A 27,657-nucleotide genomic window follows, 5' to 3' on the forward strand; every position below is an offset into this window, starting at 1 on the left:
TTGCTGTGAGTACATGGCTAAAAAAAAATCATACGCCTCTCTATATGGACCTGCTGTTTCAGCCAGGGTTATCAGTAAAGGTTTATATCAAAAAGTCCCTACTTTCCACTCTTACTCAAACAGTAGGAGGAACAGTGTCTTCATGCAAACACATCCCAGACTGGTTGCAGGCATAGTATTTCAGATATGCTGTGGCATCTGGCTGCATTAACAGATCCAAGTATCATCTTGAAATGGACTTCTAAAATATTGGTTAGTTTTTGCAACTGGATTCACGTCTGAGTTGTGTCAATGAAGGTTCTGCATATTGTGGCTTGTAGTAAAGTCTTAAATCACTCACAGATTTGTGTGATTAAGTGTATAAAATTCCAGCCTGGTTTCCTTTTTGAAGCTCAAGCTCAGCTACTTTTATATGACTTGATTTTTCAGATCAGAACTAATGTTTTTTGGATGTATGAAAGAAACATTCATAAGTACAGCTGCAAGTAAAGGCAGGGCTCTCGTAATACATAGCTGCAGTTGCAGTGGCTGAAATGTGATTTCACAGAGTAGAAAGCTTGAGGCCATTACAAAATCAGTAAACAGAAAGGCGGCCAGTTGAAAAGAGAAAAATCACAAGCAGGATATTGTCTGATACCACATCCTACCAATGCAAAGCCAGGTGTTCCAAAGGGAAAAATAGTGAAACAGAAGGTGGTGCTCACAGGATTGCGTTTACATACTGCTTAGTAGCACCCAGGGGTGCTCGCTGCCGCTGGGAAGGCTGTGGCCTGCTGGGTGCTACGTGAGGGTTGTATGCCTGCTCCTGATGTGAGCAGGCGATGAGCTGGCCAAGTTGGGCTGGGGAAGGGAGACAAGCACAGCAACCATGTGGCTGGGGAGGGACTGCACTGCTGGTGGAAAGCAAGACCAAAGAGGTGATTTCTGAGGGATACCAATGAGATAAAGGGCTGGAAGGGGCAGGTAAGCAGCAGGATGTGGGGCTTGGTGAAGTGTGACATTTAACAAAAACACGCCAAGGATGGTGAGATGCAAGGCAGAGGACCACAGGGAGATAATCCCAGAGTCCAGGGACAGATGTGTCTCCGTGGGGAGTCATGACGGCAGCACAAAGGTCTGCAGAGCCTCCAAAGGAGAGACTCAAGCCCTGCACAAGGCGACGGTGAGAGGAAGACCAGGTAACACATGTACAGAAGATGTTTGCTCTACCTGCTGGGTGCTGGGGAGGTGGTGGAGGCTGCTGGGGAGGTCACAGTCTGGAATGGGAGATCCACAGCCAGTGTGTTGGGGTGGGGAATGAGGGTGGTGAGGGACTGACATGAAAAATAAACACGATAGATCTGAGAACAGATTCAGTCCCTGGAGAGAAAAGGGAAAACGGTGCAGAGAACCCCAGAGCTGTGAGCTCATGGGTGAGGGAAGCCAGGAGAGGCGCTGGAGGAGCGTGGGAGGTGAGAGGGCTGAGGAGGAGTAAACATTTGGGTGAAGGCGTATCTTTCAATCCCAGCAGGATCTGCTACAGTGCAGCAGCTCCAAATCCGTGTTTGCTGGATCCCAGATGCCCAAAAAACAGACTTTTGCAGCTTCACTTTTACCAGCTTTGCTGCTGCTTGTAGAGGGGGGGATAGTTTGGGAAGGGATTGGTTTGCTCTCTTACAGTGTGCCTGAGGTTATGAATGGCTGCAAATATTAACAGCAAAGCCTGCTGCAGGAGAGGATGAAACAGGAAAAGCCAAAATCATGTAGATTCAACATTCCCCCTTCCTTCCCCTCCCACAGATTCCTGAAGCTCCCAGGGAGAGGAGAGGAGACGTGACACCTAGGGGTGTTTGTGGTTGCAGTTTGCCCATGTGGAAAGCGGTGCCTTTCAGGTGCTATGCTGTTTAAGGTCCGTATGAATAGCTCATCAGTCTGGGGCACTTTCCAGCTTGGTTTGAGCCAAAGCTTTTTTTTTTTTTTTTTTTTTTTTTTTTTTTCTGAAGTAAGCAAACAAACAAAATGATTTCAGCTTTCTTGCATTGCACGTGGCCTCAGCGAAGGAGAGCAATGGCTTTTCTCTGGGCTCCACTCCAGAACAGAGAAGAGGAGGTGGAGGCTCACTTCTTGCCCAGCAGTGAAGACCCTGGTTTTGGATGTCAGCGATCAGGTTGAGGTTACTCTGTTTCTTGAGACAGCTTTGACCTGTGTCCCCTGCACCAGGATTCCCATCTTGTCTTACTTTAAAATCTTTAGAAAATCACTAGCCTTGGAACCTAGGAGCATTAACCTCTGTTTTGGTGATTAGGATAGTCATTAAGAAGGACAGCCACATTTTGGTAAATACTCCCAAAAGCAGGTGATGGGAATGATCTCAAGCCACAGAGATAAAGGTAATCCTGTCCAGCAGTGACAGCAAGGTTGTAAAAACAGAGCACACCGATGAACCTTCAGCCGTGGGACATTCCTCCCCCAGTCAGCTCAGTACCTGATACACAGGTGTGAATGTAAATGGATGCAGGTATGTTTGAACTTGTCTTCTCCATTTACGTCTAGCGAACTCCTTGATGAAAAAAATTGCAATTTTATTATTTAATGCTGGTGCCTGACTCAATTTAGTTTTTGTTAGTATCGAGTGATTAAGGACGGTTGTTAACATTGCTTCATTATTACTAAGTAGTTCAGAGTCTGGGCTCAGTCTGGGCTTTTACTAATTATTGCTAAATGTGAAGAAATAAAAGCCATTGCGATGTGGGAAGTGAGGAAAAGACAAATGTATGAGGCAGCATAATCAGTATGTGATATACCCCCTGCAGCAAGCATTTCTGTCTCTTTCTGCTCATTTATTGTGTGTTTATTTGCCTTTTCATTTTCCCATGATGATGTTAATATAAAGGGAAAATGACTGCCGAAACTGAGGGATTTTAGCCTTTGATACAGAAGAATTACAGCCTGCAAACATGATAAAGACTTCCCAGTCTTTCTTTGAAACCTTTCATTGACTTCAGCAGTAGCAGAAGCTGGCTCTAAATGCATTTGGATTATGTGTGCTCCACAGGAAATGTTCAATATTATGTGCAGTGAATTTAAGAATCAGGACATGCCTTTCTTTAAAAGGAAAATGGAATTTTCTTAGAAAACAAGAACCAGACTCTAGCTGCAGTTTCACTGGTGGAACGAGCTGCAATACAGGCCCCATGCTTTGAAGCTGCCAAATAACATTGCTCCAACACCAGGTCTTTCCTCTATTTCCTATTTTCAGATTTCCTCTATTTGTAACATAATTTATTCCTCTATTTATAACATAAATATTCCTCTATAACATAAACACTGATGATATATATATATATATATATATATATATTCTCAGTGTTTTATGGAGCCTCAACTGAAACAGGTACTAAAAGAATTCTGAAATTTAACATTAGGGACTTTATCCTGAGAGTGGCAGGGACTGTTTCCACATCACTGCTTCTCTTGTTGATGTTATGATATCTTCTCTGTCCACACACAACTGTTTTCTCCCTTTAGGGAAAGTTTCCTGCAGTATGCTGGAAATGATGAGTCACAGACGAAGCGGTTTGAGAAGGCAGAGGAGAGCAGCTCGGCGGGCTGGTCTGCCTGACCCGTGGGTCGTCGTGTGGTGCTCTGCCTCCGTCTCTGGTTAGTCGAGTCCCGAGGTCACGCTGCAATTCCTGTAAACTGCCTGAGCACCCGGGATTGCGGCACCGATGTACATGAGTAAATAAAATAGGCTGCACTTGCTGGAGAGTCCTAAGTTCTGTGCTGCTGATTTTGTACCCATTTCTGTTATTTTCATGCTGGAAGCCCTGTGCAGCTGGATTCTCTAAAGGAGAGAGTTAAAGAGTTAGGCATGAACGTGTGCTGGGAAGGGCTGTCCTCCCTCCTTGGTGCCTTTGGGGTCCTTCCCAGCTCGCCCAGCACTGTGTAAAGGATTATGGATGTTAACACATCTGAACTCTCTTTCCCCAGATCTGTTCCCAAAGTGTGTTCCCTGTATGCATGCTTCTTGGGCTGCTCATGACCGAAAACTTCAGGTGGAAAGACACAAATATCTGCAGCCTCCAATGTTCTTCATTCTCATGAAGTCTCAAGTTCCCAATGCCCTCTGAGGTTTCTAAGAATTCAATACCAAAATTGAATCTCCAGTTTTCTGAGTAGCTCCTTGCCAATTAAATATTTCTTCCTCTTAAAAAGTGCTTTTTACAGATTCTAGAAAAAGCCTGACAAAGGCAGGCAGACTTTCTCCTGGATATAAATAAGCCATAGGGTCACTAATCACTTAACATTATTTAAAAAAAAAAATCTCAAATTTTGCTTTATCTCTGTAGCAGTAAGATCTGCTCAGACACCTCTCTGCTGAACCAATGCAGGCAGTGTTCCTGTAGTAGTTAGGGCTTTTTGGTGGTTCATATCTGTCTGAACCCTGAAATCACTGTTGGGTGATTCAGAGCTCAGAGGTGATTCCCATTACGTGGTGGTGCTCCTTGGGCGGCTCCTGGAAGCAGCCATGGCAACTGCTTGCTTTGATGTCTTCTTTTGCCTTCTGCCTGCAACATCCCTGGTGTTGCTTCTTTCTTTCCCTTGTATTAAGGAACCAGTTTCAGCCAAAGGCTTAGAGTTGTGACTCCCCAGAAAGACGTTCTACAACTCTTGGTTGTAGTTCAGTGCCAAGAGACAGCAACCAGGAGCAGACACACTGAAGGGGGACAAATCATTTCTTTTTCTACTTTCTTCCTTTTAGATATATGAAAAAGCTTTCCTACAACCTGTCTTGGTCACCACTGAAATGTTTTTAGTTCCAGAAGTGGATGGTTTTTATTCTGGAAATGGGTGGAAGGAGATTTTTAGTGTTAAAGAAGCATCTTCCTCCTTCTCTTGCTGTCCAGTCCTCACTCTCTTCTCTTTCTACAGAGCTTTTGGGGACTTTGGATGGAACACCAACCAATGGCTCCCCTCTACCCCCTTCGCCCCCTCCACAATTTAGGAGCCTAGATGCTAAGAGATGTCTGCGAGTCATTGGATAGGAATTACTAGACTGAAATCTAATGACCTAAGTCAAGAATGAGGGTAGGAAGTGGAAACCTGTGTTCCAGCTTTGCTAGGTGTCTACAGACAGACCAGAGTGTCTCTACCTCTTATTTCCTATTTGTAAAAAGAAGAAAAATTAGACAGATATGTTCTGTGAGTCCATTCTGAAGCTTTTTTAAATTTCAAATCTTCAGCCAACAAACAGTGCATAATGGCATAATCTTTTTCTGCTTGTTTGCTCTTTGCCGGATTTTGAAGGAGACAGTCTCAAATTTATGTGGTTCCTGCTGTTTGAAGCCTTACTGACAGTAGGAAAGTTTTGTCTATAATTCTATATCTGCATAATTGTACTAACAAGAGCTATTACTGTGATGACAGACACAGCAGCATGATAGCACATCCAGTGGAAATTCCCTCCAACATGATAAACCGTCATAGAAAAATCGTGCCTCTCAGTCCCAGGGCCTTAATGCCATTGTCGTGTTGGGGTAAAACAAAAAATCATGCCCCTTCCATAGCTGAGCTGGTGAAACTTCAAAGGGCAGAAGAAAACTTAAGCAAGGGCTATGTTATTCCTTCTGCTGCTGTGGCTCTGTGGATTTAGGGTGTGAAGAGGTGCGGTCCCTGATTGACAGCAGATGGCTGGCAAGAGCCTGGAGCACAGGCACAGTTATACCAGCCAAACCTGTGGATTTTGGTTGTGGGGCAAGGTGGGGCTGGAACAGCCTCTGCTGGTGAAATCTCAGTTTTAGCAATACTCTGCATCCCCATTAGAAGAGCTTCTGTGCAGCTATTGTGGCCGAGCACTTGCTGGACAGATGGTTTTGCTCAGGTGGCTGCAGAAGGGAGATTTTTGGTACACCGACTGTTTTGTCAGTGCTGTGTGTTCTCTCCCCTTTTAGTTTTCCCAGTCTGTTGCTCTGCAGGGCTGTTGTTGTAAGTCACAGCTGGGCAGGTAACCATCTGTTAATGAGTAATTCCTCTGTCTGATACTGGCATTGATCTGTTCCATATTTTGCAATGCAATGTCATTTCCTGAGTGGGCTTGTTGGGAGCTCCCTGTTATTGCTATACCATGCTTTTAATTAGCTCGTGAAGGGAAGATGAGAAGTGACTGGGTGCTAAATGATTTCTGTTACAGGCAACATTGGATCAGCTGTTCTGGAGGTGCCTTTAGCCACTTAATGAGCCCAGGGGAGGGAAGGGAGGACACTGCTGTCTATCAGAGAGGGACAGGCACTTTGTAACCTCTTTGCTCCCTGTGGTTTAGGCAGAGTATCTCACTCCATGGCATTCCCATCTACCCACAAAGACATTAATGATTAACGATAAGAGCTCTGCTTACTTAGAAAACTAAAATACCCTAAAGTCAAGTAAATCACAGTGCCTTGCGAAAGCTCCTTGCTGATTCACCCTCCTGCTCCAGCCCAGCCCTGGAAGCTTCCTTCTGCCAGGCAAAACCTTCGTGAGAGGAGAGCGAAGATGAAAGCCTGTGCTGCTTTCGCTCTTGTCTTGGCCCTGGCTCTGAGTGGTGACTGTTTGAGGATGGTAAGTGTGATTCCTCTGCTTTGGAGTGGCTGATCTCCTACGTGCTGCCTGGCAGGATGATGTTGCCCAGGGGCTGAATGAGTGATGCCGCTGGCCAGACGGAAGGGAAGAGTGCTTCGAGTGAAACACAAAACGGGTTTGTTAGATCAGGGCTCGCAGCAATGCTGACTAACCAGGGGCCTGTAGGATAGCTCGTCCCTATACATTTAAAGCAATTGTTCATGTGCATGCTTGCTAGGGGGAAGAGCGAGGGGGAGCAGGGACTACCAAAGTTGTAATACTTTGAAAATGCATCTCAGAAGTGTGTTGATGGAAGCAGCTACCTGCAATAGCATGGAAAGAGAGTGCTACCCCACCAGGCTTTGCTGCTGGCTGGTAACAACCTGATGGCAACCATCTCCTCCTATTACTGTTTTTGTGACGTACCCATCAGTGTTTTAAACATGTTTTGTGTCCTCTTTGGGGGATGTCTGCAGGGCAGCTGTGGCACTGCATGGCCGTGCCAGGTTGGCTTTGCCAGTTTGCTTGAACCCCGCTGTGGCCTGGCATCCACCATGGCCTAGTTGCTCAGCTGATAGCCCTCATCCACACTTGTGTGTGTCACGGTTAGTCTTTTATCACCACAAGTATTTCCATAGACATTGTAGGTCGGAGCAGAGAGGGACATTCACGGTGCCTAGGACAAAGATCAGCCTTTGCTGAAGCCACCAGGGACTTCCCAGTGCAGACAGAATTAGTGCAGAGGGCAAGTGCAAAAATTGTTTCTTCCCCAGGACTGTTCAAGCCTACCTATATATCTTAGCAACAGCTTGGCTTTACTGCTTACTTACTACATTTTCTGCACAGCTCTATGTTCGTGATGTGCTGCTTCCTTGACTGCTTTCATTATATTTTTATCTTTCTATGGTTCAACTGTCAGCACCTTTGATGGCAGCAGCATTTTAGGTCTATTACCCTTCTTATTATTTCCTGTGGCTTCAAATCAGCTCAGCCTAGTGTTCTTTGCTTGCTGATTGGCGAACCCAGATAAAGCAGAGGTTGCTTTTTTAGCTAATGTCCCGGGGGATACAGCTAAACGGAAGGAAAAGTCAGAATTTTGACTTTTCAAAAAAAAAAAAAAAAATTATTTGTAGCTGTGAGCTGGCCCCAAAATGCATATATGTGTTCTGCAGGGAAACAGGGCATGTGTCTCTTGGCAGTAGAAAGATAAAATGGAGCAGGGCTTCAGCCTTCTGTGTTTTCCTGGCTTAACAGAGACCTTTCACTAGCCAGTGTTCACCTATCCTGGTTCATCAGGTTGTGCCCCAGCTAAAATCAGGTGCAAATAATGAGATCTTTGCAGAAGAACTGAGAGAAACACAGTTTGAGGGCACCTTGGAAAGCATGTTTATCTGTACAGGATGGTTCCCAGAGTGAATTTCTCTCTCCAATCCACATTCTCTTTTTCTCTTTGTAGCACTACAAATCTGGGGCAGGAAGAGGCTCAAAACATGAGTTCGCTCACCCACAAGGTACTAAGTCAAATCCAATAGGTTTCCTGACAGTAAGAATGATCTGTCTGTCTGCATCCATGCTGTGCAAGCCGGTAGTAAGCCTGTCTTTGTTTCAACATGAATAAGGATTATGGAATGGTTATGATAATATTAATGTCTGCATAGAGGTGAATTTGGGATTAGCTCAGGCATCTCAGATAATTTCCCTTCAGGTGGGGATTAATGCGAAGGTGCTGATGGGATTTTCATTTTTTTGAGCTGGTGTGACTTATGTTTTCTCACAACACGGTCAGGCTGTAGATGTGCAACTCCCTTTATTTTAATCAGAGCTGTGTCTGCCCTGCACTTTAAAGTACATGAGCTCTTTGTATGTATGGGTTCAATTTCTGCCACAGTCCTTGATCTCTGTGTGAGAGGAGGGTTTGAGTACCATGCAATTTGCTGCACTGCCTTTATTTAGATGTCACCTTAAAAATCAGATGTCCTGGCTGTGTGCAGGCATTGCAGACTTCCAGTTTTAAAGCTTTTATTGCCCTGTGCTTTTGCCATTATGGATTATATGAATTGGACCATTAGTGGTGCCTTTATAGCTTAGAACAGTCTTTAGCAACCTATGGGATGAAATATGTCTTCTGGATGGATGTGTTTTCACAACTGTCCTTGCTACATGTAACGGGAACTATCAGGCAGCTAAGGTAAATATCTGAACATTTACCCAATTCGTTCAGATAATGAAAACCAAGTTTCAAAAAGTGATAGCAAAGGGTCTTGTGGAAGCTATTTTGCAGTGGCAATGCAGAAGTGTTGGGGTGACTGTAATTCCAGTTGGCCAGAAAGGGCTAGGACCACAAGGCTGGGTTACTTTATTCCATAGTGCTAACAACTGGCCTCAGCAGCTCTTTGAGATGATATGTCAGGGCTTGAAAGGGTTAACAGATACTGCAAGAGTGTGCAGGAGCTCCAGCCGTGACTGCAGGGTAAGCTCAGGACGTGGAGCGATTGCACGTCGTCACCAAGAAATGGAAACATGCCGTGCTGCAGGCTTGGTTGTACGCCCCATTTCTCACCTACAACAGCGGTTGGCTTCCCATTCATGCTCCTGGTTCTCAGAATGGATTGCTTTTAGTTTAATGGTTAAATAAGCTCTGACAGTTTTCCATTGTCTTTTATTATCTTCAGTCTCTTTCATTCTCAACACTCATCTTGAAGGATTTTTTTTCTGTTAGACTCCCACCACCCATCCTTACAAAACTATCGCTGACTTGGCAAACGTAAAACTTGCCCTTTTCAGACACCAGTCCCACTGATTTATCTCCATTTATCCCAAAGGGATACAGAATTATCCATCACCCCCTAACCTTTCCCCACAACCTTTAAAACCTTCTTTCCCCTGGCTGTTTCTATTTCAGTTTGTACTGCCTGGTGCCTTAATTGTTTTAAACAGATGTTACAAAGTGAAAGGTAGCCTGAAAGGATACTACTTCAGAAATCAATTTAATGTGCTATTACAATACTCCGTAATTAGAAATGAAAATTGCGATTAATGAATATAATTGGCATTTGCTGTACCAGAAATTGTAATGTATTTTGAGCTTGAAATGATCTGCGATCTTTACCACACAGCCCATTGCTCTCTGTTGACTTAGTCATTATGTAGGATTTTTGGCCTCTTCTTATGCACTGGAAGTTGCAAAGACACAGAATCCAAAGCGCAGCTGAAAAACCTAAAGTCACCTATCTTTACAATTTCATATAATAACATACAATATGTATATATACACCTGTGGGCTGGTGTTCAAGTGCATGACGAGGTTTTTATTCTTGTATTGCAGTGTTTACAGAGGATGGAAATTTATGCAAATTTCCTTTCCGGTATGGCGGAAGGCTTTACCACTCTTGTTTATCAAATATATTTTCCCGAAAGAAATGGTAAGTTAACATTGTTCACAAATGAAGACAATGTTCAAATGAAAGTGTCATGCTTTTAGTATTTTAATCTTGTTTTTGTAATAATTAACATGGGGTCGTTCTTGTGCCCACTGAGGGCAATGCTGTTCCTCTGCTGATACTCATGGTCCTTGGATCAATATTTGTGCACAAAGGGGGGGGTGAACCCAGTTTTGGGGTCCCCAGGGCCACATAAATTTCAGCAATTGCAGAAATGTTATTTTCCTTGGCCTTCAGATTGGAATTGTAATTATATCAGTGGGGAGAGCTGGTACAGAACAAGCCAGCATGAGGAACTACCAGGTAGCAACCCTCTGCTGAAGGCAAAGGGAGAGATATGACCACCTGTAAGAAGTGACACTCTGTTAAGGAATTGGTTGATTTTTGTGGGCTGTACTTGTAGTGCAGCAGGGACAAGCTGATTTTTGAAGCTGATTTTTGAGGGAAGTTGGCTTTTTCCCCATATCTCTAATTTCTATTCTGATTGGCACCAGGCTCCTTTTGCATGGTGCATTATTCCTGAGTAGACATTTATTCTACTAGTATGTTTAAGACCAGGTCTCCTAATTTTGAGCAAAGGTTGTACTTTCACACGTGGAAGTTGTTAGTATTCGTTATTCATGTAGTGTTAAGGGCAGTCAGGTGGGAACCCTACTGCAACAAGCACTGAATAAACAAGACTAACTTGCAGACAAACCTGTCTAATGAGTGTATTAACAGAGACCAAAGGCAACAAAGCAGAGAGTATATGGGCACCACTAACGTAAGAAAATATGCACAGATGACCTATGTGAAAGGCACATACATACACATTTTCAGGATGAAGATGCTTTGCAGAGCGTGTATTGCTGGCCCATGTGGGACAGAACTTGCAGGTTTTATGTTGCACTAATTTTTTTTTAGGATCTTTATTGTCTTTCTGATGGCACATCTGTTTCAAGTGCAAGGGCTGGTGTAATACAAACAACACAACATGTGTTGCAAATGGACACAGAGCTTCAGGTTAGGAGAGCATATCTGATTGTCCTCAGCATCCAAAGATACAATCCAGACAAGAAACACCTCAAGGATTCAAGAACGTCATCACTAAAGGAAGGGAACTGGAATAATTATCTAGTGTGAAACCTGTCCTTGGTGGACTGCAGCCACAATGAGCTTGACCTTTGGACCCACTTAATCTCACACAATGTTTAAGATGAGTCTTGTTAATACGTGACACTCTGTGTATTTGTTTTTAGCCAGTTAGGCTACAGAAATGGAAAACCTGTGAATGTATGGGATCCAAGGTTAAAGCATACTTTAGAGCTGACCTTGGACACTTTGCAGTTGTACTTCCTATTTTTTTAAAAGCCATTTACAAGCGGGTAGATGAGGAGGGCAGCTGGAGCTGTTTGGTTTTGACAGGCCATTTAACCCCATGGCTGACCTTCTGGCTAGTGTTTACTCTTCTTTCATAAGATAAAAGCAACGCAGCGTGTGACTTTGGGCACACAGATGCCAGGAACAGAGCCCTGAGGAACAGTTGGGAAATGTGCTCTGTGCATGTTTGTGTGCGTTGGCACCAGCCCACGCAGGGCTGATGGTGAAGGACTGGTCCCAGGGGACAGACAGGCGAGGGCAAGGCTCAGCTCCTTCCTGCTCCTGTCTGCCCATGAGCTGCAAGCAAGGATGGAGATGGTGGGAGGCTGGGAGCCACCTGCCTCTTGGGAATGAGACCAGACTGGGAGAAATTGCTCCTTTTTAGATATTTTGCTTAGTCTGCAAGGGTTCTCTGTAATAATTGGCTTTCTGTGCTTGATCAAGCCCAAGAGAGTGCTAGAGTATGCACTTAATGAGTACATGTTCATACTCCTCAGGTCAAACCTTAAGGCATGACTCAAGGCCAGACTTTATGCCATGAGCCAAAGCCTGCTTCCATTGGCTTTAGTTTTGTTACGTGCATTCTTACACTACCTATGGCACAGGTATCGTGTGCTAACCCATCATATTAGGTTTAATAAAAAGACAGTCCTGCTTCAGAAAGCATTTAAGATCAGTGTCTATCTCAACACAATGCAGAATATCTCACTTATGAAAGCTGAGATGTTGATTAAAAGGACTGAACGTGGTAAGAAGATCAGACATGACCTTGATGATTTCTAGCATTAAACATTTCAAAATAAGTCGGAGTTCTGACTGCAGAAACCTCTCCCTACTTAACTCTGAGTGCAACAAACAATGTTGTATCTTTATAAATATTTATCGAAAACACAGGAAAGGAGACAAAATAATTGCAGTATTCAAATAACAAACTTCCTTTAACAGCATCCTGTATTGCATTCCCCTTTAATTATAATCTGTTTTCACAGATAAATTCCTATTTAGCATTCTCTTACCAGGTACTAAAGATGTCATGTAAATTTGCCTTTTGTGTTAGAGGAAAAAAAAACTAGCTGGAACTGGTGGTGAAGCTCATTCCCACCTCCAGAAACAAAGCAGTGTAGGGATGGACAAAATGGGGGTGAAAGTCCCAGGGACATTTGTGAGAGCAAATGCAGTGGCTGGTCTGAACTGTGACTGAGCCAACCCTGAGGCTGCAGGGCTGCTGCCAGCACCCTGTCCCTTCCGCCAGTGGTGGGATGAGCTCCCCTGAGATCCTGCTCAAGCCCTCTAAAGGGGGCTTTTTGGCCAGCTGGCAGAAGGCAAAAGGTAGTGAATTTCAAGCTGGAAAGTTTATGGCAGTTGATGAAAGGAGAAGGACATCCTGGGTGAGCCAGGAGACACCAGGCATCAGGCTTTTGTTTCTGCTGGTGCTGGTGGTGGTTGCTTTGGTGGTTCTTGGCAAAGTCAGGCCACCTCTCATGGCCAGGGCAATGCCTAAGGAGGCCAGAGGGAACCTCCATGCCTCAAACATGGTGATAGCACCAGGCATGACCACGGAGCTCTTTCCTTGCACCTATCTGGCTCTAGCTCAGTGCTTTGTATGGTCTCCAAAAGGTTTTATTATTAAGGCTCCCAAAATGCTCCCAATGGGTAAAATAGCCCTTCTTCCATTTGTTCTACCTGTCAGTTAGGCCACATCTGTGATCCACCATTTTGTCTGCCCATTCCTGATTGCATTCCCATGTTGTTTATCGCACATAGGTTAAAGTGTTGGTTTAATCAACCCCTAGCAGTGTTGTGCTACTACTGATTCTGGTGTAGTTCAATATCTGTGTATTTAAGTTTTCACTTTTTCATTGACAATTTTATGTGACAGGCTGATGTAAAGACATTTATTATCCCATAAATTTTGAGAGTGGGCATAAGTAAAACCAGCACAAAGAAATAATAAGCTGATATTGGCTGGTCTGCCTGCTGGAGGCAACAGCCTGTGAAAAACCAAAATGTTATCACATTTTTGGAAAGCCTCCCAGTGAATAACAGATATTAAAAAGGGAAAGGAGGGAGAATAGTGAGGTAGCTTTGAGGATGTGCCTAGCTCCCAAACAGTAAGAGAAACACGGTATAATATGTAAAGCTTATACAAATGTGCAAGAAGCCTGGCACTGAGGAGGCAGCCCGGCTGCCCAGGGCAGGATCAATGTCTTCGTAGTCATTGTGAGGTGATAGGGAATGAGGGACAGGTTATGAAGAGCTTTAGGTGGGAGGATCAGTGGGTTGCAGGAAGCCAGTGGAAGAAGCAATGGCAGGACCTCTTACGACAAAAAACCTTTAGGAAGAAAAAAATGGAGTTCTCTATTTGCTTCTAACTTGGCACCTACTGGACAGAGTCCAGAGAGTATTACTTTTTGTATAATTTTTCCCCCTAATGACAGGAATTTGCTCAAATTCATTATGACAAATACTCAGTTCTACTTTTAGATGTATACAGAACCTTTTTCATTTGCCTCCCCCATGCTGCTAGTGTAACACCACTCTGCTAAATCAATAATTATGTCAGTCAGAAAACTCTCCTTCCCCGTCATTACTGGCACAAATGAAATGTTAAGTCTGAGGCCATTTTGCCAACAGTAACACAAGTAGCACACTGCTGAGAAGCACTTAACTCGCTGTGATCTTCATGTGCTGTAGACCATCCTTTAAAAGAGTACGATGATCCACTTGCCACCAAAAGAGCACAGGGAAATTTCCATTAACTCCCAGCAGAATTGCATGGACCTTAATGCCTGTGAGAAAGCAGTATCTTTAAGAACGTGTTATTTTGCATTAGAATACTAAGCACCTTTCTTTTTATGTACCTTATATGATTAAGGTCAACTAACTTAACATACATGGCCTATTCAGTCGCTCTATAGGAACCAAAGCATTTTAAATACCACATAGCATCTAGTAGAAGCGAGGTAGGGCAGTTAAAAAAGCAGATGTGCTCTACAATAAAATTTTGACCTAGCTTGTGGGGTCCTAGGGTGGAAAGATAATTTAATACCACAACTGTTCAATGTATGATGAAAATACAAATAATAAAGCCAGATTATTTGACATGTTAAATAAAGCAAACTTCTATTTCTTCCAATGCCCTGTAGCTACACATTTCCCTATGTGGTGACAGACGGTACAACTAATATTTATTACAGAACCATAGAACCATTTGATCGTTTAGATTGGAAAAGACCTTCAAGTTCATTAAGTCCAACCATTAACCTGACCTACCGAGCCCTATCACTAAACCATGTCCCTAAACTGTGTCCCTTACTGCCATGTCCAGTTAAGAAAGATATTTTGGTGGATGGAATATTGGGATAGGATGTGGACCTCTGGGGTTCAGCCTCGGTTCAGTCACGCACTCCCTGCATGACCTTGGGGAAACCTGTAAGTCTACCTCTGCAAGAGGGGAATATGAACTTAATGCTCGTGGGAGTGCTATGAGTCTTGGAGGCAACAGACAGATAAGGGCAAGAAGAGTGCACAGACTATGTGACCATCAAAGTCTGGATGGATGGTGCCTTGGTAGGGTTCTCACAGGCAGTGTGGGGTGCAGGATTCAACGTGCTGCTCTGCAGAAAGCAGAGGGTTTATCCGTGCCTTTGGAAACCACCCATACGTCAGTTATTTCCTCATTTTGTCAGGCAAGCTAAAAATTAGAAATACTTTAAAGGAACTGAGTGCAAAATATCTTTGCTGCTGCAAGCCAAGAGAAAGTCCCTCTGCGGACAGTCTCCTGCCTCCACAGTTTATTAAAGGTAACTGGCAGGCATCAGAAATGGGTTGGGTCCTGTTTGGCTAGTTCTGTAATGAATAAAGGAGACACAATTTATTGGCTTTGGTTTTGGTTTTTATTTCTGTCTTTTGTTTTCTAATCTTAGAAATGGAAAGCAGATTCTTTTTTTTTCCTTTTCTGGAGGATTCATTGGGGATCTCAGGTTCTGCTTCCACATCTCAGTCTGTATTTAGTTTGAGACAGATGGGGCAGAGCATCTTTAACAACAACAACAAAAAGGCATATATTTTCCTCTGGTGTTGAGAGAGTTTGAATGAAACAGATGCTGACTAGGAAAAAAGTATGAATTTACTTATCGCCAAAGAGCAAAGGCCATGTAGTTTCAATGTAAAAATGTATTCTCGGTCTTTCTGGACTGAGAGCAAAAAGAAGGTGCCTGGCTATAATGAAGCAATGTTTTGAGGGGCACAGTGGTCTGTAGTAGCCCTAAGCCTGTGAACCCTCATAAGCATCTTCTTCTCTGCAAGATCTTTATTTAAAGCCAAAATTCCCAATATTCTGTGCACAGATTGCTCCAACAACAGCCAGGGTGAAACAACTTCCCATGCTTGCCCTTCATTCTCTGTGATTGTGAGGGGTCCTCTTGCTTCATCTGGTGCAACATCCACGCTGTTTGAAGCTGCTCTAAGCTGCATCTCTAATTCTTTCCAGGTGTTCAACAACACATAACTACGACCGCGACAGGAAGTGGGGGTACTGTAAGTTGTTGTCCAAAGAGCAGCCAGGTAAGGCAAGCTATTGCCTAGTCACACCATGTACCTGCATCCTACTTTTCCACCTGCAGTAAGAGGGGACAGTGCCTTCTGTGAAGCTTTTATTTGGTGTACACAGAACAAGCCTTCACACTAACCATTTCTGGGGTCTCTCTGTGACTCTGCATAACCATAACTGTGAATTCATAGCCATTGAATATTCATAACCATGAGGCTGTGAATATCACAGAGTCTTTAATTCACTGTTGACTAACCCGAAGCCATGGAGAGAAATTATGGCAGAGCCAATATGGAAATCTGAGCTCCTGCTGAGCACAGAGGTGATCATCTTCTCCCTCATGCTTTGGAGGTGCCTTTTAGTTTCCCCCTCATCTAATCAGCTACATTTTCTGTCTCTTTGAGCATTAATTTTTAGAAGGTACAGAAACATTTCACGCTGTGTACAACACACAGCCATGACTTTACAGCTGTCCTGCCTCAAGATCTCAGAGTAAGGAGTAGGCCTTCAAAACCAGGCTTCCTTGGGTTATGGGCTGCTTCAGAGAATACAAGAGGACGGATGCTTCATTGCAGGAGAACTGAGGGAGAAGGAAAGGGTTATTTAGCCAAGCAGTGCTACCTCTTCATGTGGATCACCCCACTCAAGTGCTATGATTACCTCATTGTGAAAGTCTGCCTAAAACGAGAAGCCAAGATCTGTGGTAAACTCTCCTTTCTATCTAAGTCACTCCTAATTGACACAGTGGGTGAAATCACCACGTCCCAAGCATTCCTGTGAGGAACGTGCATCCATGTCCTCAGCGTTACCTCAATGGCTGGCCCCTGCATGGCTGTCTCCCCAACTTCATGCTTCCAAGCTGGCTGCTTGGGGATCTCATTTGGCAGCATCTAACATCCATTTTGAAGCATCTAACTCACTCACTTTGTAGGAACATACACATCTAGTTCTCAATTTATACAGTGACAGAGCAGTGTTGAAAAATCAGGTGTAGCACTGATCAGACTTGATGCCCCGTGTCTGTTTTTGGATCTGTGTTTAAATGTTGATCATGTTCCTCTGTTCTCCTTGATACTGCTTTCAGATGTGACCTGTCTTGTTTAGTCTGTGGAATCTGGCTGGACAACCTTGCATGTTCCCTTCTCACTTTCAAACAAAGGACATTTTCTGCCATCCCCTTGCAGGGATTTCTCCATCCTGTCAGGAGACTCATTGTCAAACATATTACAATCTACCAGAGCACTTGAAAAGCCAATGCTGGCTGAATCATCCTGAGAGTCTCAAATTAAGCAGTACGCAGCATCATCATTTAAAACTTAACAACTTTAAATTATTTTCCAGCCTGGCTTTAAAACAGATCAACAGTAGATCAGAGACAAATGGCCTAACCCAAAACAAGCAGCAGTGCATGTGCCTTTGTAATGCAAGTGTGCCAGACATGAACACAGACTTTATAGACAGTTCATGCTTGCAAGAGTCAGGTCATGAAGGCTCCACTTCCTTATTCACGGGTGCCTTCCCAGAGTGTGAAGTGTTGGAAGCAGTAACTCATGACTATTTTAATCCTCCAGTGAAACCATGTCACAGTGGTGTCTGGCTGATGGAAGGAGGCTGTTTCAGTGACTGAGGAAGCAGCTCTCCAAGTCCTGTGCTTTGCATTTCCATGTTAGTGAGCGTCCCGGCAGGCACAACTCAGGTCCAGCCCCACCAGTGATTCTTCGGCACCTGAAAACTGCCCCTGGGCCCTACCTAAAGTGAATATAATAGGAGGGTTCCTGCCCCTCTCTTGTCTCTCCCCAGCCTTACAGTGTTTATTTCCACCCTCCATTTCTTCTCAGGACTTATCTTTCAGCCCTTTTCCATTTCTCTCTGCAGTCTTGGGGGTAGAGTTTCTGTTGTGCTGTTTCTTCACTGCTGTGAATGGGTCCCAGACCACCCTGGCATCACTTGCTCCTCCTATGCAGAAAAACACAGGGCTTATAGGACATGCATCCTTTTGGGACCCAAGATAGTCCATTTGGCCAGGGTGGGGCATCCATCCCCAGTGGAGGATGGATTTGCTGGGGAGCCCTCCATCTTCCCCCTTTCCCCACTGCTCCTCCAGGGGTTCCTTGTGCCACCTCTGTCCCTCTCCCTGCCCATCACTGTGGTCCTGGCAGCCCCATGAGCAGCTGTCTCCAAAGTGAGCAAACCTTTTGGGACTCTCCATCTCATTTTCTGCTGTTACTCTCTGTAGGGTGGTTTGCAAAAAGAAAGGCACCTCACCAGCCTGCCTCTTGATGAGGGCTGTCAGCGTACTACAACTCCAGTAAGGGCTTGCCTTGGTTACTGGTTCTTCTCCAGAAAACAAGAGTTATATGTGTGAGAGAGAAAAGGAAAAGAAAGAGAGGGATGGGATTGTTGCTGGCTGTTACAAAGAAAATACTTTATTCCTAGAAGCATTAAGGATTTTGTAAAATTAAATATAAAAGTATTGAGATGTTTATTTATTAGCATAGTTCTATTTTATTTATGTATGTATGTATTTATTTCTTTAATATATTTTTTTAAGCAGCGTGCACTGTATTTGGACTTGGAAAAGGTTTAACAGATCATCAGCCATAGGTTAAAGAGTAAAGGTTTATGTTGAGGTCTAAAGGGAGAAGTGGCAAAATGGCTGAAGGGAATTTCAAGCAAAGGGAGGGAAGTTCACTTGCTGGGGAAAATAACTGGGAAGAGGGCAGGAGTCAAACTGAATAATGCTGATCTTCTAAACATGGAAAGTATACTATTTTATTGTGAAAAGAATCCCATTAATCTAACCTAATCGCACTTTTGGGGGAGTCTCAGCTGCTTTATAGGCACACGAAAAGCAGTAAAAAGTGAAATTCTGGGGGGAGAAAATGTCCTTGGCTGAGACACTGGTGAGAAGTGTGCAAACTGGGATGGAAAGGATCAAAGGCTGAAGCATGGACTCTCTCCAGGCCCAGAATGCCCTGTGTACGTGGGGAGTCTACTTGAACCCATTGAAGCTGCTTACAAGTTAGTGTTAAGCAAGCATTTGAGGCATCGATCCAGAAAAATACTTCTGCCAACTTCCAGAGAAAGTTTTACCAACAAGCCTTTAGCTGCAGGGTGAAGTTAAGCTTGGGTATAAAGGCTCTGCTGGAGGGAGATGTTAGCACTGCGCAGTACAGAGCCAGAGCTCACAGAAACAACACCTGGAGCGCTTGTTCAAAACCCCCTGAAATTAGCAGGAGCTTTATCGCTGCCTTTGGGAGATATTTGTTCAGGTTTCTGGAGGATCTGCCTTTCCTGCCCCGGAAATCCTTTGGAGAGCTTGTGTAGTATCCGCCCGAGGTGAGCACCTTCATGGACATGGGCCAGGCTGTGCATGCATAGCTCATATATATATATATATATATATATGTACAAGTATATAGGCATAAAGGCACAATGCCCCTATGTATGGGACCTCCAGATCCTGGGCAGTCTGTTAATATTACTGCTCTGCCCAGGCTGCTGAATGTCTGGAAATCTTGGACGAATGGCCAAAACCCTGATTTGGAAAAAAATGTCAGACAGCCAGACACCAAGTTCTTTTTTAAGAGATGTTTGGACTGATATGGAAAGAAGAATTAGAGAACTAGTGCTGTGTGGGCTGCGCAGGCAGGAGGAAGAGGCACCACTGCAGGGGGGGCTGTGAGGAAGAGCAGCCCCTGGGAAAAGTGGGTGGCAGAAACAGAAAGTTTTTGTGGGCAGATACGGTTAGAAAGGCAAGACAAGGCTGCTGCTCATTCAGCAGAGCCTCAGAGTGGTGAAGCTGAAGTCAAGGTGACTGCTAGCAAACACAAAAGTGTTTTTCCCATGAGAGTGGGGCGGTAATTCTCGGTGGCTTTAGACGTTGGCTGAACAAGCAGGGACTTGGTGCTCCCTGGTTACTGGTGGGCAGGATTCCTTACAGAGAGGTGTGACTTGTCTGTGTGTTTAGGAGCACCTCTCAGAGGTAGAAGTTGATCCTAGGCTCCAGGACAGGAGGGGAGGGATGCGGAATAGCCTGGGGAAGTCTGGCAGTGTGTGGGTGTGATACAGTGAAGGACTCAGACTGGAAAGGAAAGGAAGGGATGGAAATGCTCTTTGCAAGTTTAATGAGGGTACTGGGCACTGCTGCACCAGAAGATGGCCTGGAGACCAAGTCATGATCTGGAGTTGACGGGTATAGAAAATACAGAATTTGCCTTTGAGGAAACATTACATCATTACAAATTTCATAACTATCAAGCAGCATGAACAAGAGAATCATCACTGCCTCTACTTGCTTTCCCTTGATGTTATCCTGGAGTGAAACTACCAGTGAATACACCCAAGGCTGGTATTTACACCAATTACACCACTCTGTCCTGAAGTAAATATTTTGGTAAGTGCAGGGGAACCTTCACATTTACACTGCCATAGCCAAATTCAGGATCTGCCTTTCGTGCTTCACCTCAGCTCTGTATGCGTGTGCCTGTGTCTTCATACATTACCTCCCATGCTTAGGATCACACTCTAGCCGAAGGAGCACTCGGATTGAGTATCTCTACAGCTGTTCTTGTAGTGTTGGACTAGCTTTAACAAAAAGAATTGAAATGCAAACAAGCTGTTGGGCCAGTGCTTCCACAGGTGTAAAATGTGATGTTGGTTGACTTCAGGGGAGATACAGACGTGGATACTGTATGGAATCAGGAACTCCAGGTGGCCAGCAAGACTCACAACTTTTGCTTTGATGGAAGTAGAGCTTCCATCGCAGGGCTAAGAGTCGTCCTGGTGCACCCCCTCCTCTCCCAACCTATTTTCCCATGATTTAGAAAATTCCCATACAAACAGATACACAACTCCGGTCCAATTCAATTTCATTTGGCCTGATATATTTGGATGTGCCCTTGTTTTGCTTCAAAAGTTTTTTCCTTCGTTCCGGCTGTCCTTTCATTTCAGACATAATCCAAAAATCCATAGCAAATTCCTCCGTCGAGGTTCGTCCTTCATGTCATTTGAAAGAGAAGATGCATAATCCCGGTTATTTCTGTTGAAATTTGAAGCATGCAGGGCGGTAATCCGGGCAGAGGCAGAGCTGCAGCCTTCCCTCCCCAGAGCAAAGGCACAGCTCCATCTTGTGGGCATTCAGCCCATCTTCTTCCTCACCATACAGCTTCACGCGTGCCTGAACCCACCACCTTGGGGCAAGTTACTCTGGTGGAGAAGGTTCAGCACAGCGGTTTGCTCTCCTTTTTAAAAAAGCTGGGTAAGTATAGCTGCTCTGGAGCTTAAAACAAGAACAATGTGAATTGTTTGGATAAACACCGTCTTAGATTCATAGGTGGTATTAAAACCACTGTGCATCAAACCAGAATGGTTAAGGTAACCAAGCCGACGCCTAACACAACAAAGCACGGCTTATCTGGCAGTCATTAACAGCAGCTTCTTATGTGGCCTGCCTAGATTACTGCGCAAACAGCCCTTGCCAAAATGGAGGGACCTGTTTTCTCGCTCACGGCCATAGGATGTACCACTGTGCCTGTTCCGAGGAATTCACGGGAAGGGACTGCCAGATGAGTAAGTATCTTCTTACACGAGTGTTACAACATGAAATACGAGCAGTAAGTAGAGCTCATTAAAGTTTGCCTAATGAAAAGGTAGTGCTGTTGTGATGGGAGAGACCACTGCAGCATGGATGTTTGTGTAGGCGGATTTCCAAATGGTTATGACAGACAATCCATTAGTGACAGGACAGCTGAAAATAGCTTGATTATACAGTTATAAATCCAAGCATGCTCTGAGCCAGTGAGATATTAAGTTATGGGAAACACAAAGAGCCTCTTCCCCTCCCTTTGCTGTTTTTAAGATTTAAATATCACTTACATGTTTGGAGAACACTAATAATACCATCCAGTAGGTAGGGCAGGGAGACATGAAAAAGCAGCAGCATTTCAGGTGACGCCTTACCCCGATGCATATGCAGACATGGGGCCATTTCAGCTTCTCCTGTGATGTCAGCCTTACACCTGTGCAGCTCCTCCACCTTCAGGGGAGTCATTCCCAAAGGTGGAGGAGAGCCAAGGTGAAGAACTTTGCTTGGGTTATTTCTCCAGTTTTGTGGTGGTGTCACTCCCAATTTACTGCACGTCAAGAGAGGAATTTGGCTTTTACAAGGGCTTTCAGTTACACTTGCTGTTGTTTAATAAAGGCTTTTTCCTGCAGCTCTAGACTGTCTCCCAACATAAACAAGGATGCCCTTTTCAGTGTTGGTGCTCCAGTGTCTCCAGCACAGTCCATCGCCTGTGATTGACACCATAAAGTGTGACAGACACAGTGATACACCTCTGATTTTATTTTTTTGTATTTGCTGACTGAACTTTTGGGAGGGCTAAAGGGATGCTTTCACATTCATAGAGCTTTAGGAGAAAGCCACCTCTGCCTTGATGTCCTTGGAGCTGTGGCTTAGTGCAGCCACACCTTGGAGGCTGGCTTCTTTGAGAAGCACCAGCTGTCAACAAACATACATCAATTCAACAGGAAAAAAGGCAGAAAGGGTATGTGGTGCCGCCTCCTGCAAGAAATAACCTCAGAAAGCCTGTGATATTTTTTAAACTGTGTTTTAGGGAAATGTTTTGACAACAGTCTCTATGAGTACTTTGATGTGGGCATGACCTGGTCAAGAGTCCAACAAGGAGCTGTGGAGCAGTGCATGTGTGTGGACGGCCAGATCGAGTGCCAGAGTATCAAACACGAACGTAAGCACACTATTTTGTATTGCAGCTCTTGACCTGCATGGTGTGGGGATAAATGATGGTAAGGTTATCAAAGCCTGAGTGGTGTTACCACAGCCAGGCTGCTATTGCAGCTCACGTGCCCTCCCCAAGAGTGTTGCATCCTTCCATGTGTGAGCAATAATGCTGACCCAGGGAGTCACTTTAGTGTGTCCATCTTTATTAAATGAATTAAGCTGAATTTTAGTGACAAGCCTTAGTGTTGTCCTTGATGGGGATTCAATCCTGAACTGCGGTGCATAGGAATATGCAACAGATGATACCGTAGAAGTGCTGAAATTTCTGACTTTTCTCTCTTCCAAAGCTGTAACATGCCTGAGAGGCACACCCTCCTCTACTCTTTCCCTGCGCACCTGCAATTACTTGAAGTTGCTGTTTCCTCTGAGATTTCTTCCCAAGCCTATCCCAGTGTGTTAACTACCTGCCTCCAGGATCCCATTGCCCTGCATTGACCCCAGAGTCCCCATGACTTTAGGCTCAACATACCCATTCCCAGCCAGGGTGATGCTTAAGTTGTGAAGCCTCCACCTTGTTTTGGGCTGTCAGGTGCCAGACAGAGTTGGCCAACTAGCTGCAGGGCATGTGCTCCAGGTTGTCACCTATCTGGTGAAGCCATCATGGCACCTCCCTTTTGAAAGGATAGATGGTGGGAAGCAAAGCAGTATGCCTCATCTCTGTGTGTGCTCCAGTATGGCTATTGTGTTATTCGGTCCGGCTGACTGTATCCACCCCCCTAGACTCCCAAATAACTTAGAGTACCGAGTAAGCTTCACAGAAGCCCTTTGAAGTAAGTAGGTGCTTTTATTCCCACCTTACAGAAGTGGAAATTGAAGTATGGAGAGAGTTGGTGGCTTTTTAGGACACTGGGAGTTCTTGGGAGAGCTCGTAAATTCGATAGGACTTCATATTTCCTTGTTGGACACACTAAATATTTGGCTGAGCTTCCTGCTAGATACTTTATGACAAATTTCATCACAGCTCAGTGGCAAACTTGGAATTGGCAGAACCCTCTGTACAGAACAAAATGCTAATGCCAGCATCATCACCACTGGTAATAACAGTCACCACCCCCTTTTATCTATTATTCATTAATAATATTTTTCAATAGCTATGCTGACATTATCCAATAAAAGTGAAAGCAATGAGACAGACCTCAGTGGGCAGAAATCAGCGTAGTTTCCTTTTCTTCAATTCATATCAGGTGTAGGTCTGAGATGAGTAAAAAGGAAAACCTTCCCCAAAATATATATACAGGAAGAAGATGTACTAAATTAAGTTAAAATGGACTGATTCTCTTGAATAGCTTGTATCTTTGATTTGATCTTTGTCTTCTGCTTGTAGATTGTGTTCATGATCCTTGCATGAATGGTGGAGAATGTAAAATGATTACCTTCAGTAGGGAAATCGTATGTGATTGCAAAAGAAATTTTGTAGGAAAGTACTGCAATATTGGTAAGTATAAGAACGTACTGGCGGGCAGGGAGGTTGGAATTTTCATGTGCATGTAAGCCTAGGGATTTTTTTATCTCTTTGTTGTATTTTACCTTTGCAGACATTTCTTGTAATAACAGAACAGTCATGTAGAACTTCACAAACAATTTTTTAATGTATTCCTCCAGTGTAAAACATGACACACTCTTCTTCACTGAAACACTGCTTCTAAAAATATTTGTTCATGTCCTTAACTTTATGGAAAATTAAACACAGAAGTTTTAATCTAATTACTCATGTCCATAAAACTAAGTGCACGTGCCCATTTTGTAGGGTCAGGGTCACAGAGCTGTTATCCAATACAAATGCTTCCCTGCAGCTTCAGGCATCTTGCGCTGTCCCCTCATGAAATAAGGAGTTGTGCTCTGACAAAAGCTAGCAGCTGGCTATATTTGGTAGCACGAGGCTGTTGTGAGATGTAGACAGAGATAAATGTACACCCTTTGTTTGGGTTATTTTGTACTTCAAATTAATATCACATTTAGCTCTGTACAGCTTACCTAAAAAATCCTTACTTGTACTGGTGGGTCAGGGCAGAGAAATCTGCTCTTTGGTGTCTGTGTGCTAGCTCTATGTTGCTTCTTATTTGATGCTGCATCGTTTTTGGTATAACTTCCCTGCAGAAGATTTAACATTTCTCACTGCAAGGGTTACATCTCTTTGTAAAGCTCACCTGAACACTAAATCTTAATTTGTATCAGTGGCTACTTTTTAAATACCAAAGATGTTAGGCATAATTTGTAATAGACCTGCAGTCATACCAGCCTGTGATCCCACCGACTCATTGGCTGTGGCTTTCTCAGTACATAAACCCCAAGACTTTGGACTAGATTTCATCAGAATCTAAGACAAGTCTCCTGGCAGCTACAGTGGGCACCTAGTTAGTCTGACTGAGTGCTTGAGTTAAAAAACAAACAAAAAATGAGAGCACTAATATATAAGTTGGTATCTGGTATTCTTCTCTGTTATTCTGGTGGTTAACAAATGGTGCAGCCATCTATTCAAACTGGAAAAAATCCTCTTGGGAGACCGGCAGTACAGCTAGAATAACAAATAACAGGAAAGAATTGGCAAATAGAATGGTTTATGAACTGGTCCTGAACCTTCATTCACCAGATACCTGATTAATCATGTAAAACAAGTTTGTGACTCTTGGAAGTAGCTCATTGTAGCTCTGTTTTTATCCTTCTGTTGCCCCAGTGAGATTTTTCCTGGGCTTTGCTGCTGCATAGATTTGGATGGCAGGACTGCATGTATACGGTAACATAATGTATAGGGCAAAAATGTATAGGGCAACCTAACATCCTGGGGAGGACTGCACACTGCTTCACATGAAATCACTTTCCAAATTCCTATTTAGTTATCAACTTCCCATGGCCAGAGCTGCAATGCTGTGCATAAACATCCACCCAGCATGGCTGGGATTGGGAATGTCAGGATGGCAGTGTTGTAGCTGTAACACTGGTTTCTGTCAGACTAGCTCAGAACTAGAAATAAGCAGGTGCTCTTTGATTACTTGAAAATAATAAAAGCAAACATTTGGTTTGCTAAACAAATGGCTTTAGATGCTTACAATCCATCTGCATTCAGCTGCCTAACACCCCCCCACAAAACGGGTACTGAAGGATTGTGTTTGTGTGTCAAGGGCTTACAAAGAAGTATAAAAATGAAAAAAAAAAAAAAAAGCCTCTTTGCCAGGATTTAGTCATTCTAAATAAAATAAATGCAAATAAATTAGTGCTGGAGTCTACTGACCTGATAGTGCCACCACACAAGGGTAATGTGTTCTAAAGGGTTCTTTTTTAGTCTTGTAGTTTCCTTTGTCTCACAGGACTGAGTTGGGAGGTTACACTTTAATCTCAGTAGCCTCTGGTTATAATGCTTGATTCAGAGAAAGCTCCAGTGTCTCTAAAATTTACTTTATTCTAAATTGTTCATTTGTAGAGGCAACTTTAAACCCAAGTTGTGATGCAAAGATGCCTTAAAGAAAGAAAGAAAGAAAACCAAAACAAAACTATTTAATGAACAATAAATACCCCCAAATGTTATTGGACTGTGATGTGACTGAGGTCTCTGTGATGTCTTCTGCCCTTGACTTCAACAAAAAATAACCAATCTTCATATATTTCTAATAGAAAATCAGCTAATTTATCTTAGCATCGTATGCACAAATATAAATAAATGCAGTGCTATCCTGGGTGAGATCACAAGTGTAAGTATGGTTGTGCCTTGAGCACTGGCAATGTAGAGGATAATTAAGGAGTAATGTTAGTAGCAGGAAATTACTGAGAAATACTTCCGGTCTGAGGAATTTCTCAGCAGACCACTGGACATTCATATTTAATAGGCCTTTACTTGTTTTCCACTGAATTCGTCTAAACTTTATAGAACTTTATGCTTTCACCTTTCAGAGCGTGCCATGACAAGAAGTTCCAGAATTCAAATAGATGTGAAGAGAAACAGTATTTTCTATTGTTAGCTTAAAACCTACTCCCTGATAATTTCATTTCCCCCCACTTTGTACTGTGAGTAACAGAATAATTGTAACTTCTGTGATTTTGAAGGTACCTATTTATCTATCTGTTGATGGTCTCTTTTTCAGACTATGGGGTCTTGATCACAGCTTAAAATCATTTTTGACAATTTTTTATCATTTTCTTGCAAACAATCATATTGCCAAGCTATTCTCATAATGGCCATGCAGTTCCTGGCAAATTGTGAGATGGATTAAAAAAAAAAATAGGTGGTGACAAATATAACATAGGACATGTCTATAACAAAGGGGATCTATATACAAAAGACAGTTTCTAATATAGATTTCTATTTTTTGTAATAATACTTTATTTTCTAACCCTTAAAGAAGAAACTATCATTATTAAAGAAAGACCTGACATTTAAAAAATGTTCTAACACAGTTTCTGCATAAGATTTTGGGAAAGGAAAATAGATTACATCACCAAAAAGTCCCTCCCCAAACAGATGCTGCTTAAAATTATGCAAGTATCCTCTTTTAATTAAGCTTAATTCATAATAATTGCACTTAAATATGCCCTTGTAAATTAAAAAAAAAAAAAAGAAAAAAAGAAAGGATTTTGTATTAACAGTATTTTGTATTAAGAGACTTTGGAGACTTAGCTCTTGATGAGGGAGCTCTGAATCTAAGCTTTAAGAGAAAATACACAATTAATTATCCAATCATGAGTAGCAATGGTCATCTTACTGTACAGAGAAAGTCAGAAAGGGTTCAGAGTCAGCACTTTGGCAGTGATAAATGTGAGAAAGAAATGAAAATTAAGAGGCATGTAAGGGTGATATTTTATCTGTGGCCCAAGCTGGCATAGAGAGTAGGGGAGAAAGGAGGGAATTGTGAAGATGCTGCGGGAGATGTTTAACTTGAGAAATGTTTAACTTAATTGGAGGCAATAACTCATGACAAACAGTTATGAAGATGTAA

At 43.3% G+C, this 27,657-nt stretch overlaps 1 protein-coding gene across 4 annotated transcripts in view; it reads left to right on the forward strand.

Moving 5' to 3' along the window:
* The first annotated feature begins 351 nt into the window (after positions 1 to 351).
* Positions 352 to 27,657, forward strand: part of HGFAC (HGF activator) — a 48,750-nt gene continuing 21,444 nt past the window's right edge. Inside the window, exons 1-9 of one of the 4 annotated variants that reach the window (XM_066996526.1) lie at positions 352 to 1,178; positions 1,780 to 1,888; positions 2,009 to 2,497; positions 3,508 to 3,639; positions 9,902 to 9,998; positions 15,868 to 15,941; positions 21,385 to 21,498; positions 22,545 to 22,676; positions 24,054 to 24,164. In XM_066996526.1, the coding sequence (XP_066852627.1) occupies positions 2,488 to 2,497; positions 3,508 to 3,639; positions 9,902 to 9,998; positions 15,868 to 15,941; positions 21,385 to 21,498; positions 22,545 to 22,676; positions 24,054 to 24,164 (670 nt within the window). In that variant the 5' untranslated portion in view covers positions 352 to 1,178; positions 1,780 to 1,888; positions 2,009 to 2,487. Of the gene's footprint in view, positions 1,179 to 1,779; positions 1,889 to 2,008; positions 2,498 to 3,362; positions 3,640 to 6,223; positions 6,577 to 8,032; positions 8,088 to 9,901; positions 9,999 to 15,867; positions 15,942 to 19,422; positions 21,188 to 21,384; positions 21,499 to 22,544; positions 22,677 to 24,053; positions 24,165 to 27,657 lie in introns of those variants that run through there. The other 3 variants (XM_013179011.3, XM_066996525.1, XM_066996527.1) reach the window with 3 other exon arrangements.

The sequence above is a fragment of the Anser cygnoides genome, chromosome 4 (genome assembly GCF_040182565.1).
Source record: "Anser cygnoides isolate HZ-2024a breed goose chromosome 4, Taihu_goose_T2T_genome, whole genome shotgun sequence".
NCBI lineage: Eukaryota > Metazoa > Chordata > Aves > Anseriformes > Anatidae > Anser > Anser cygnoides.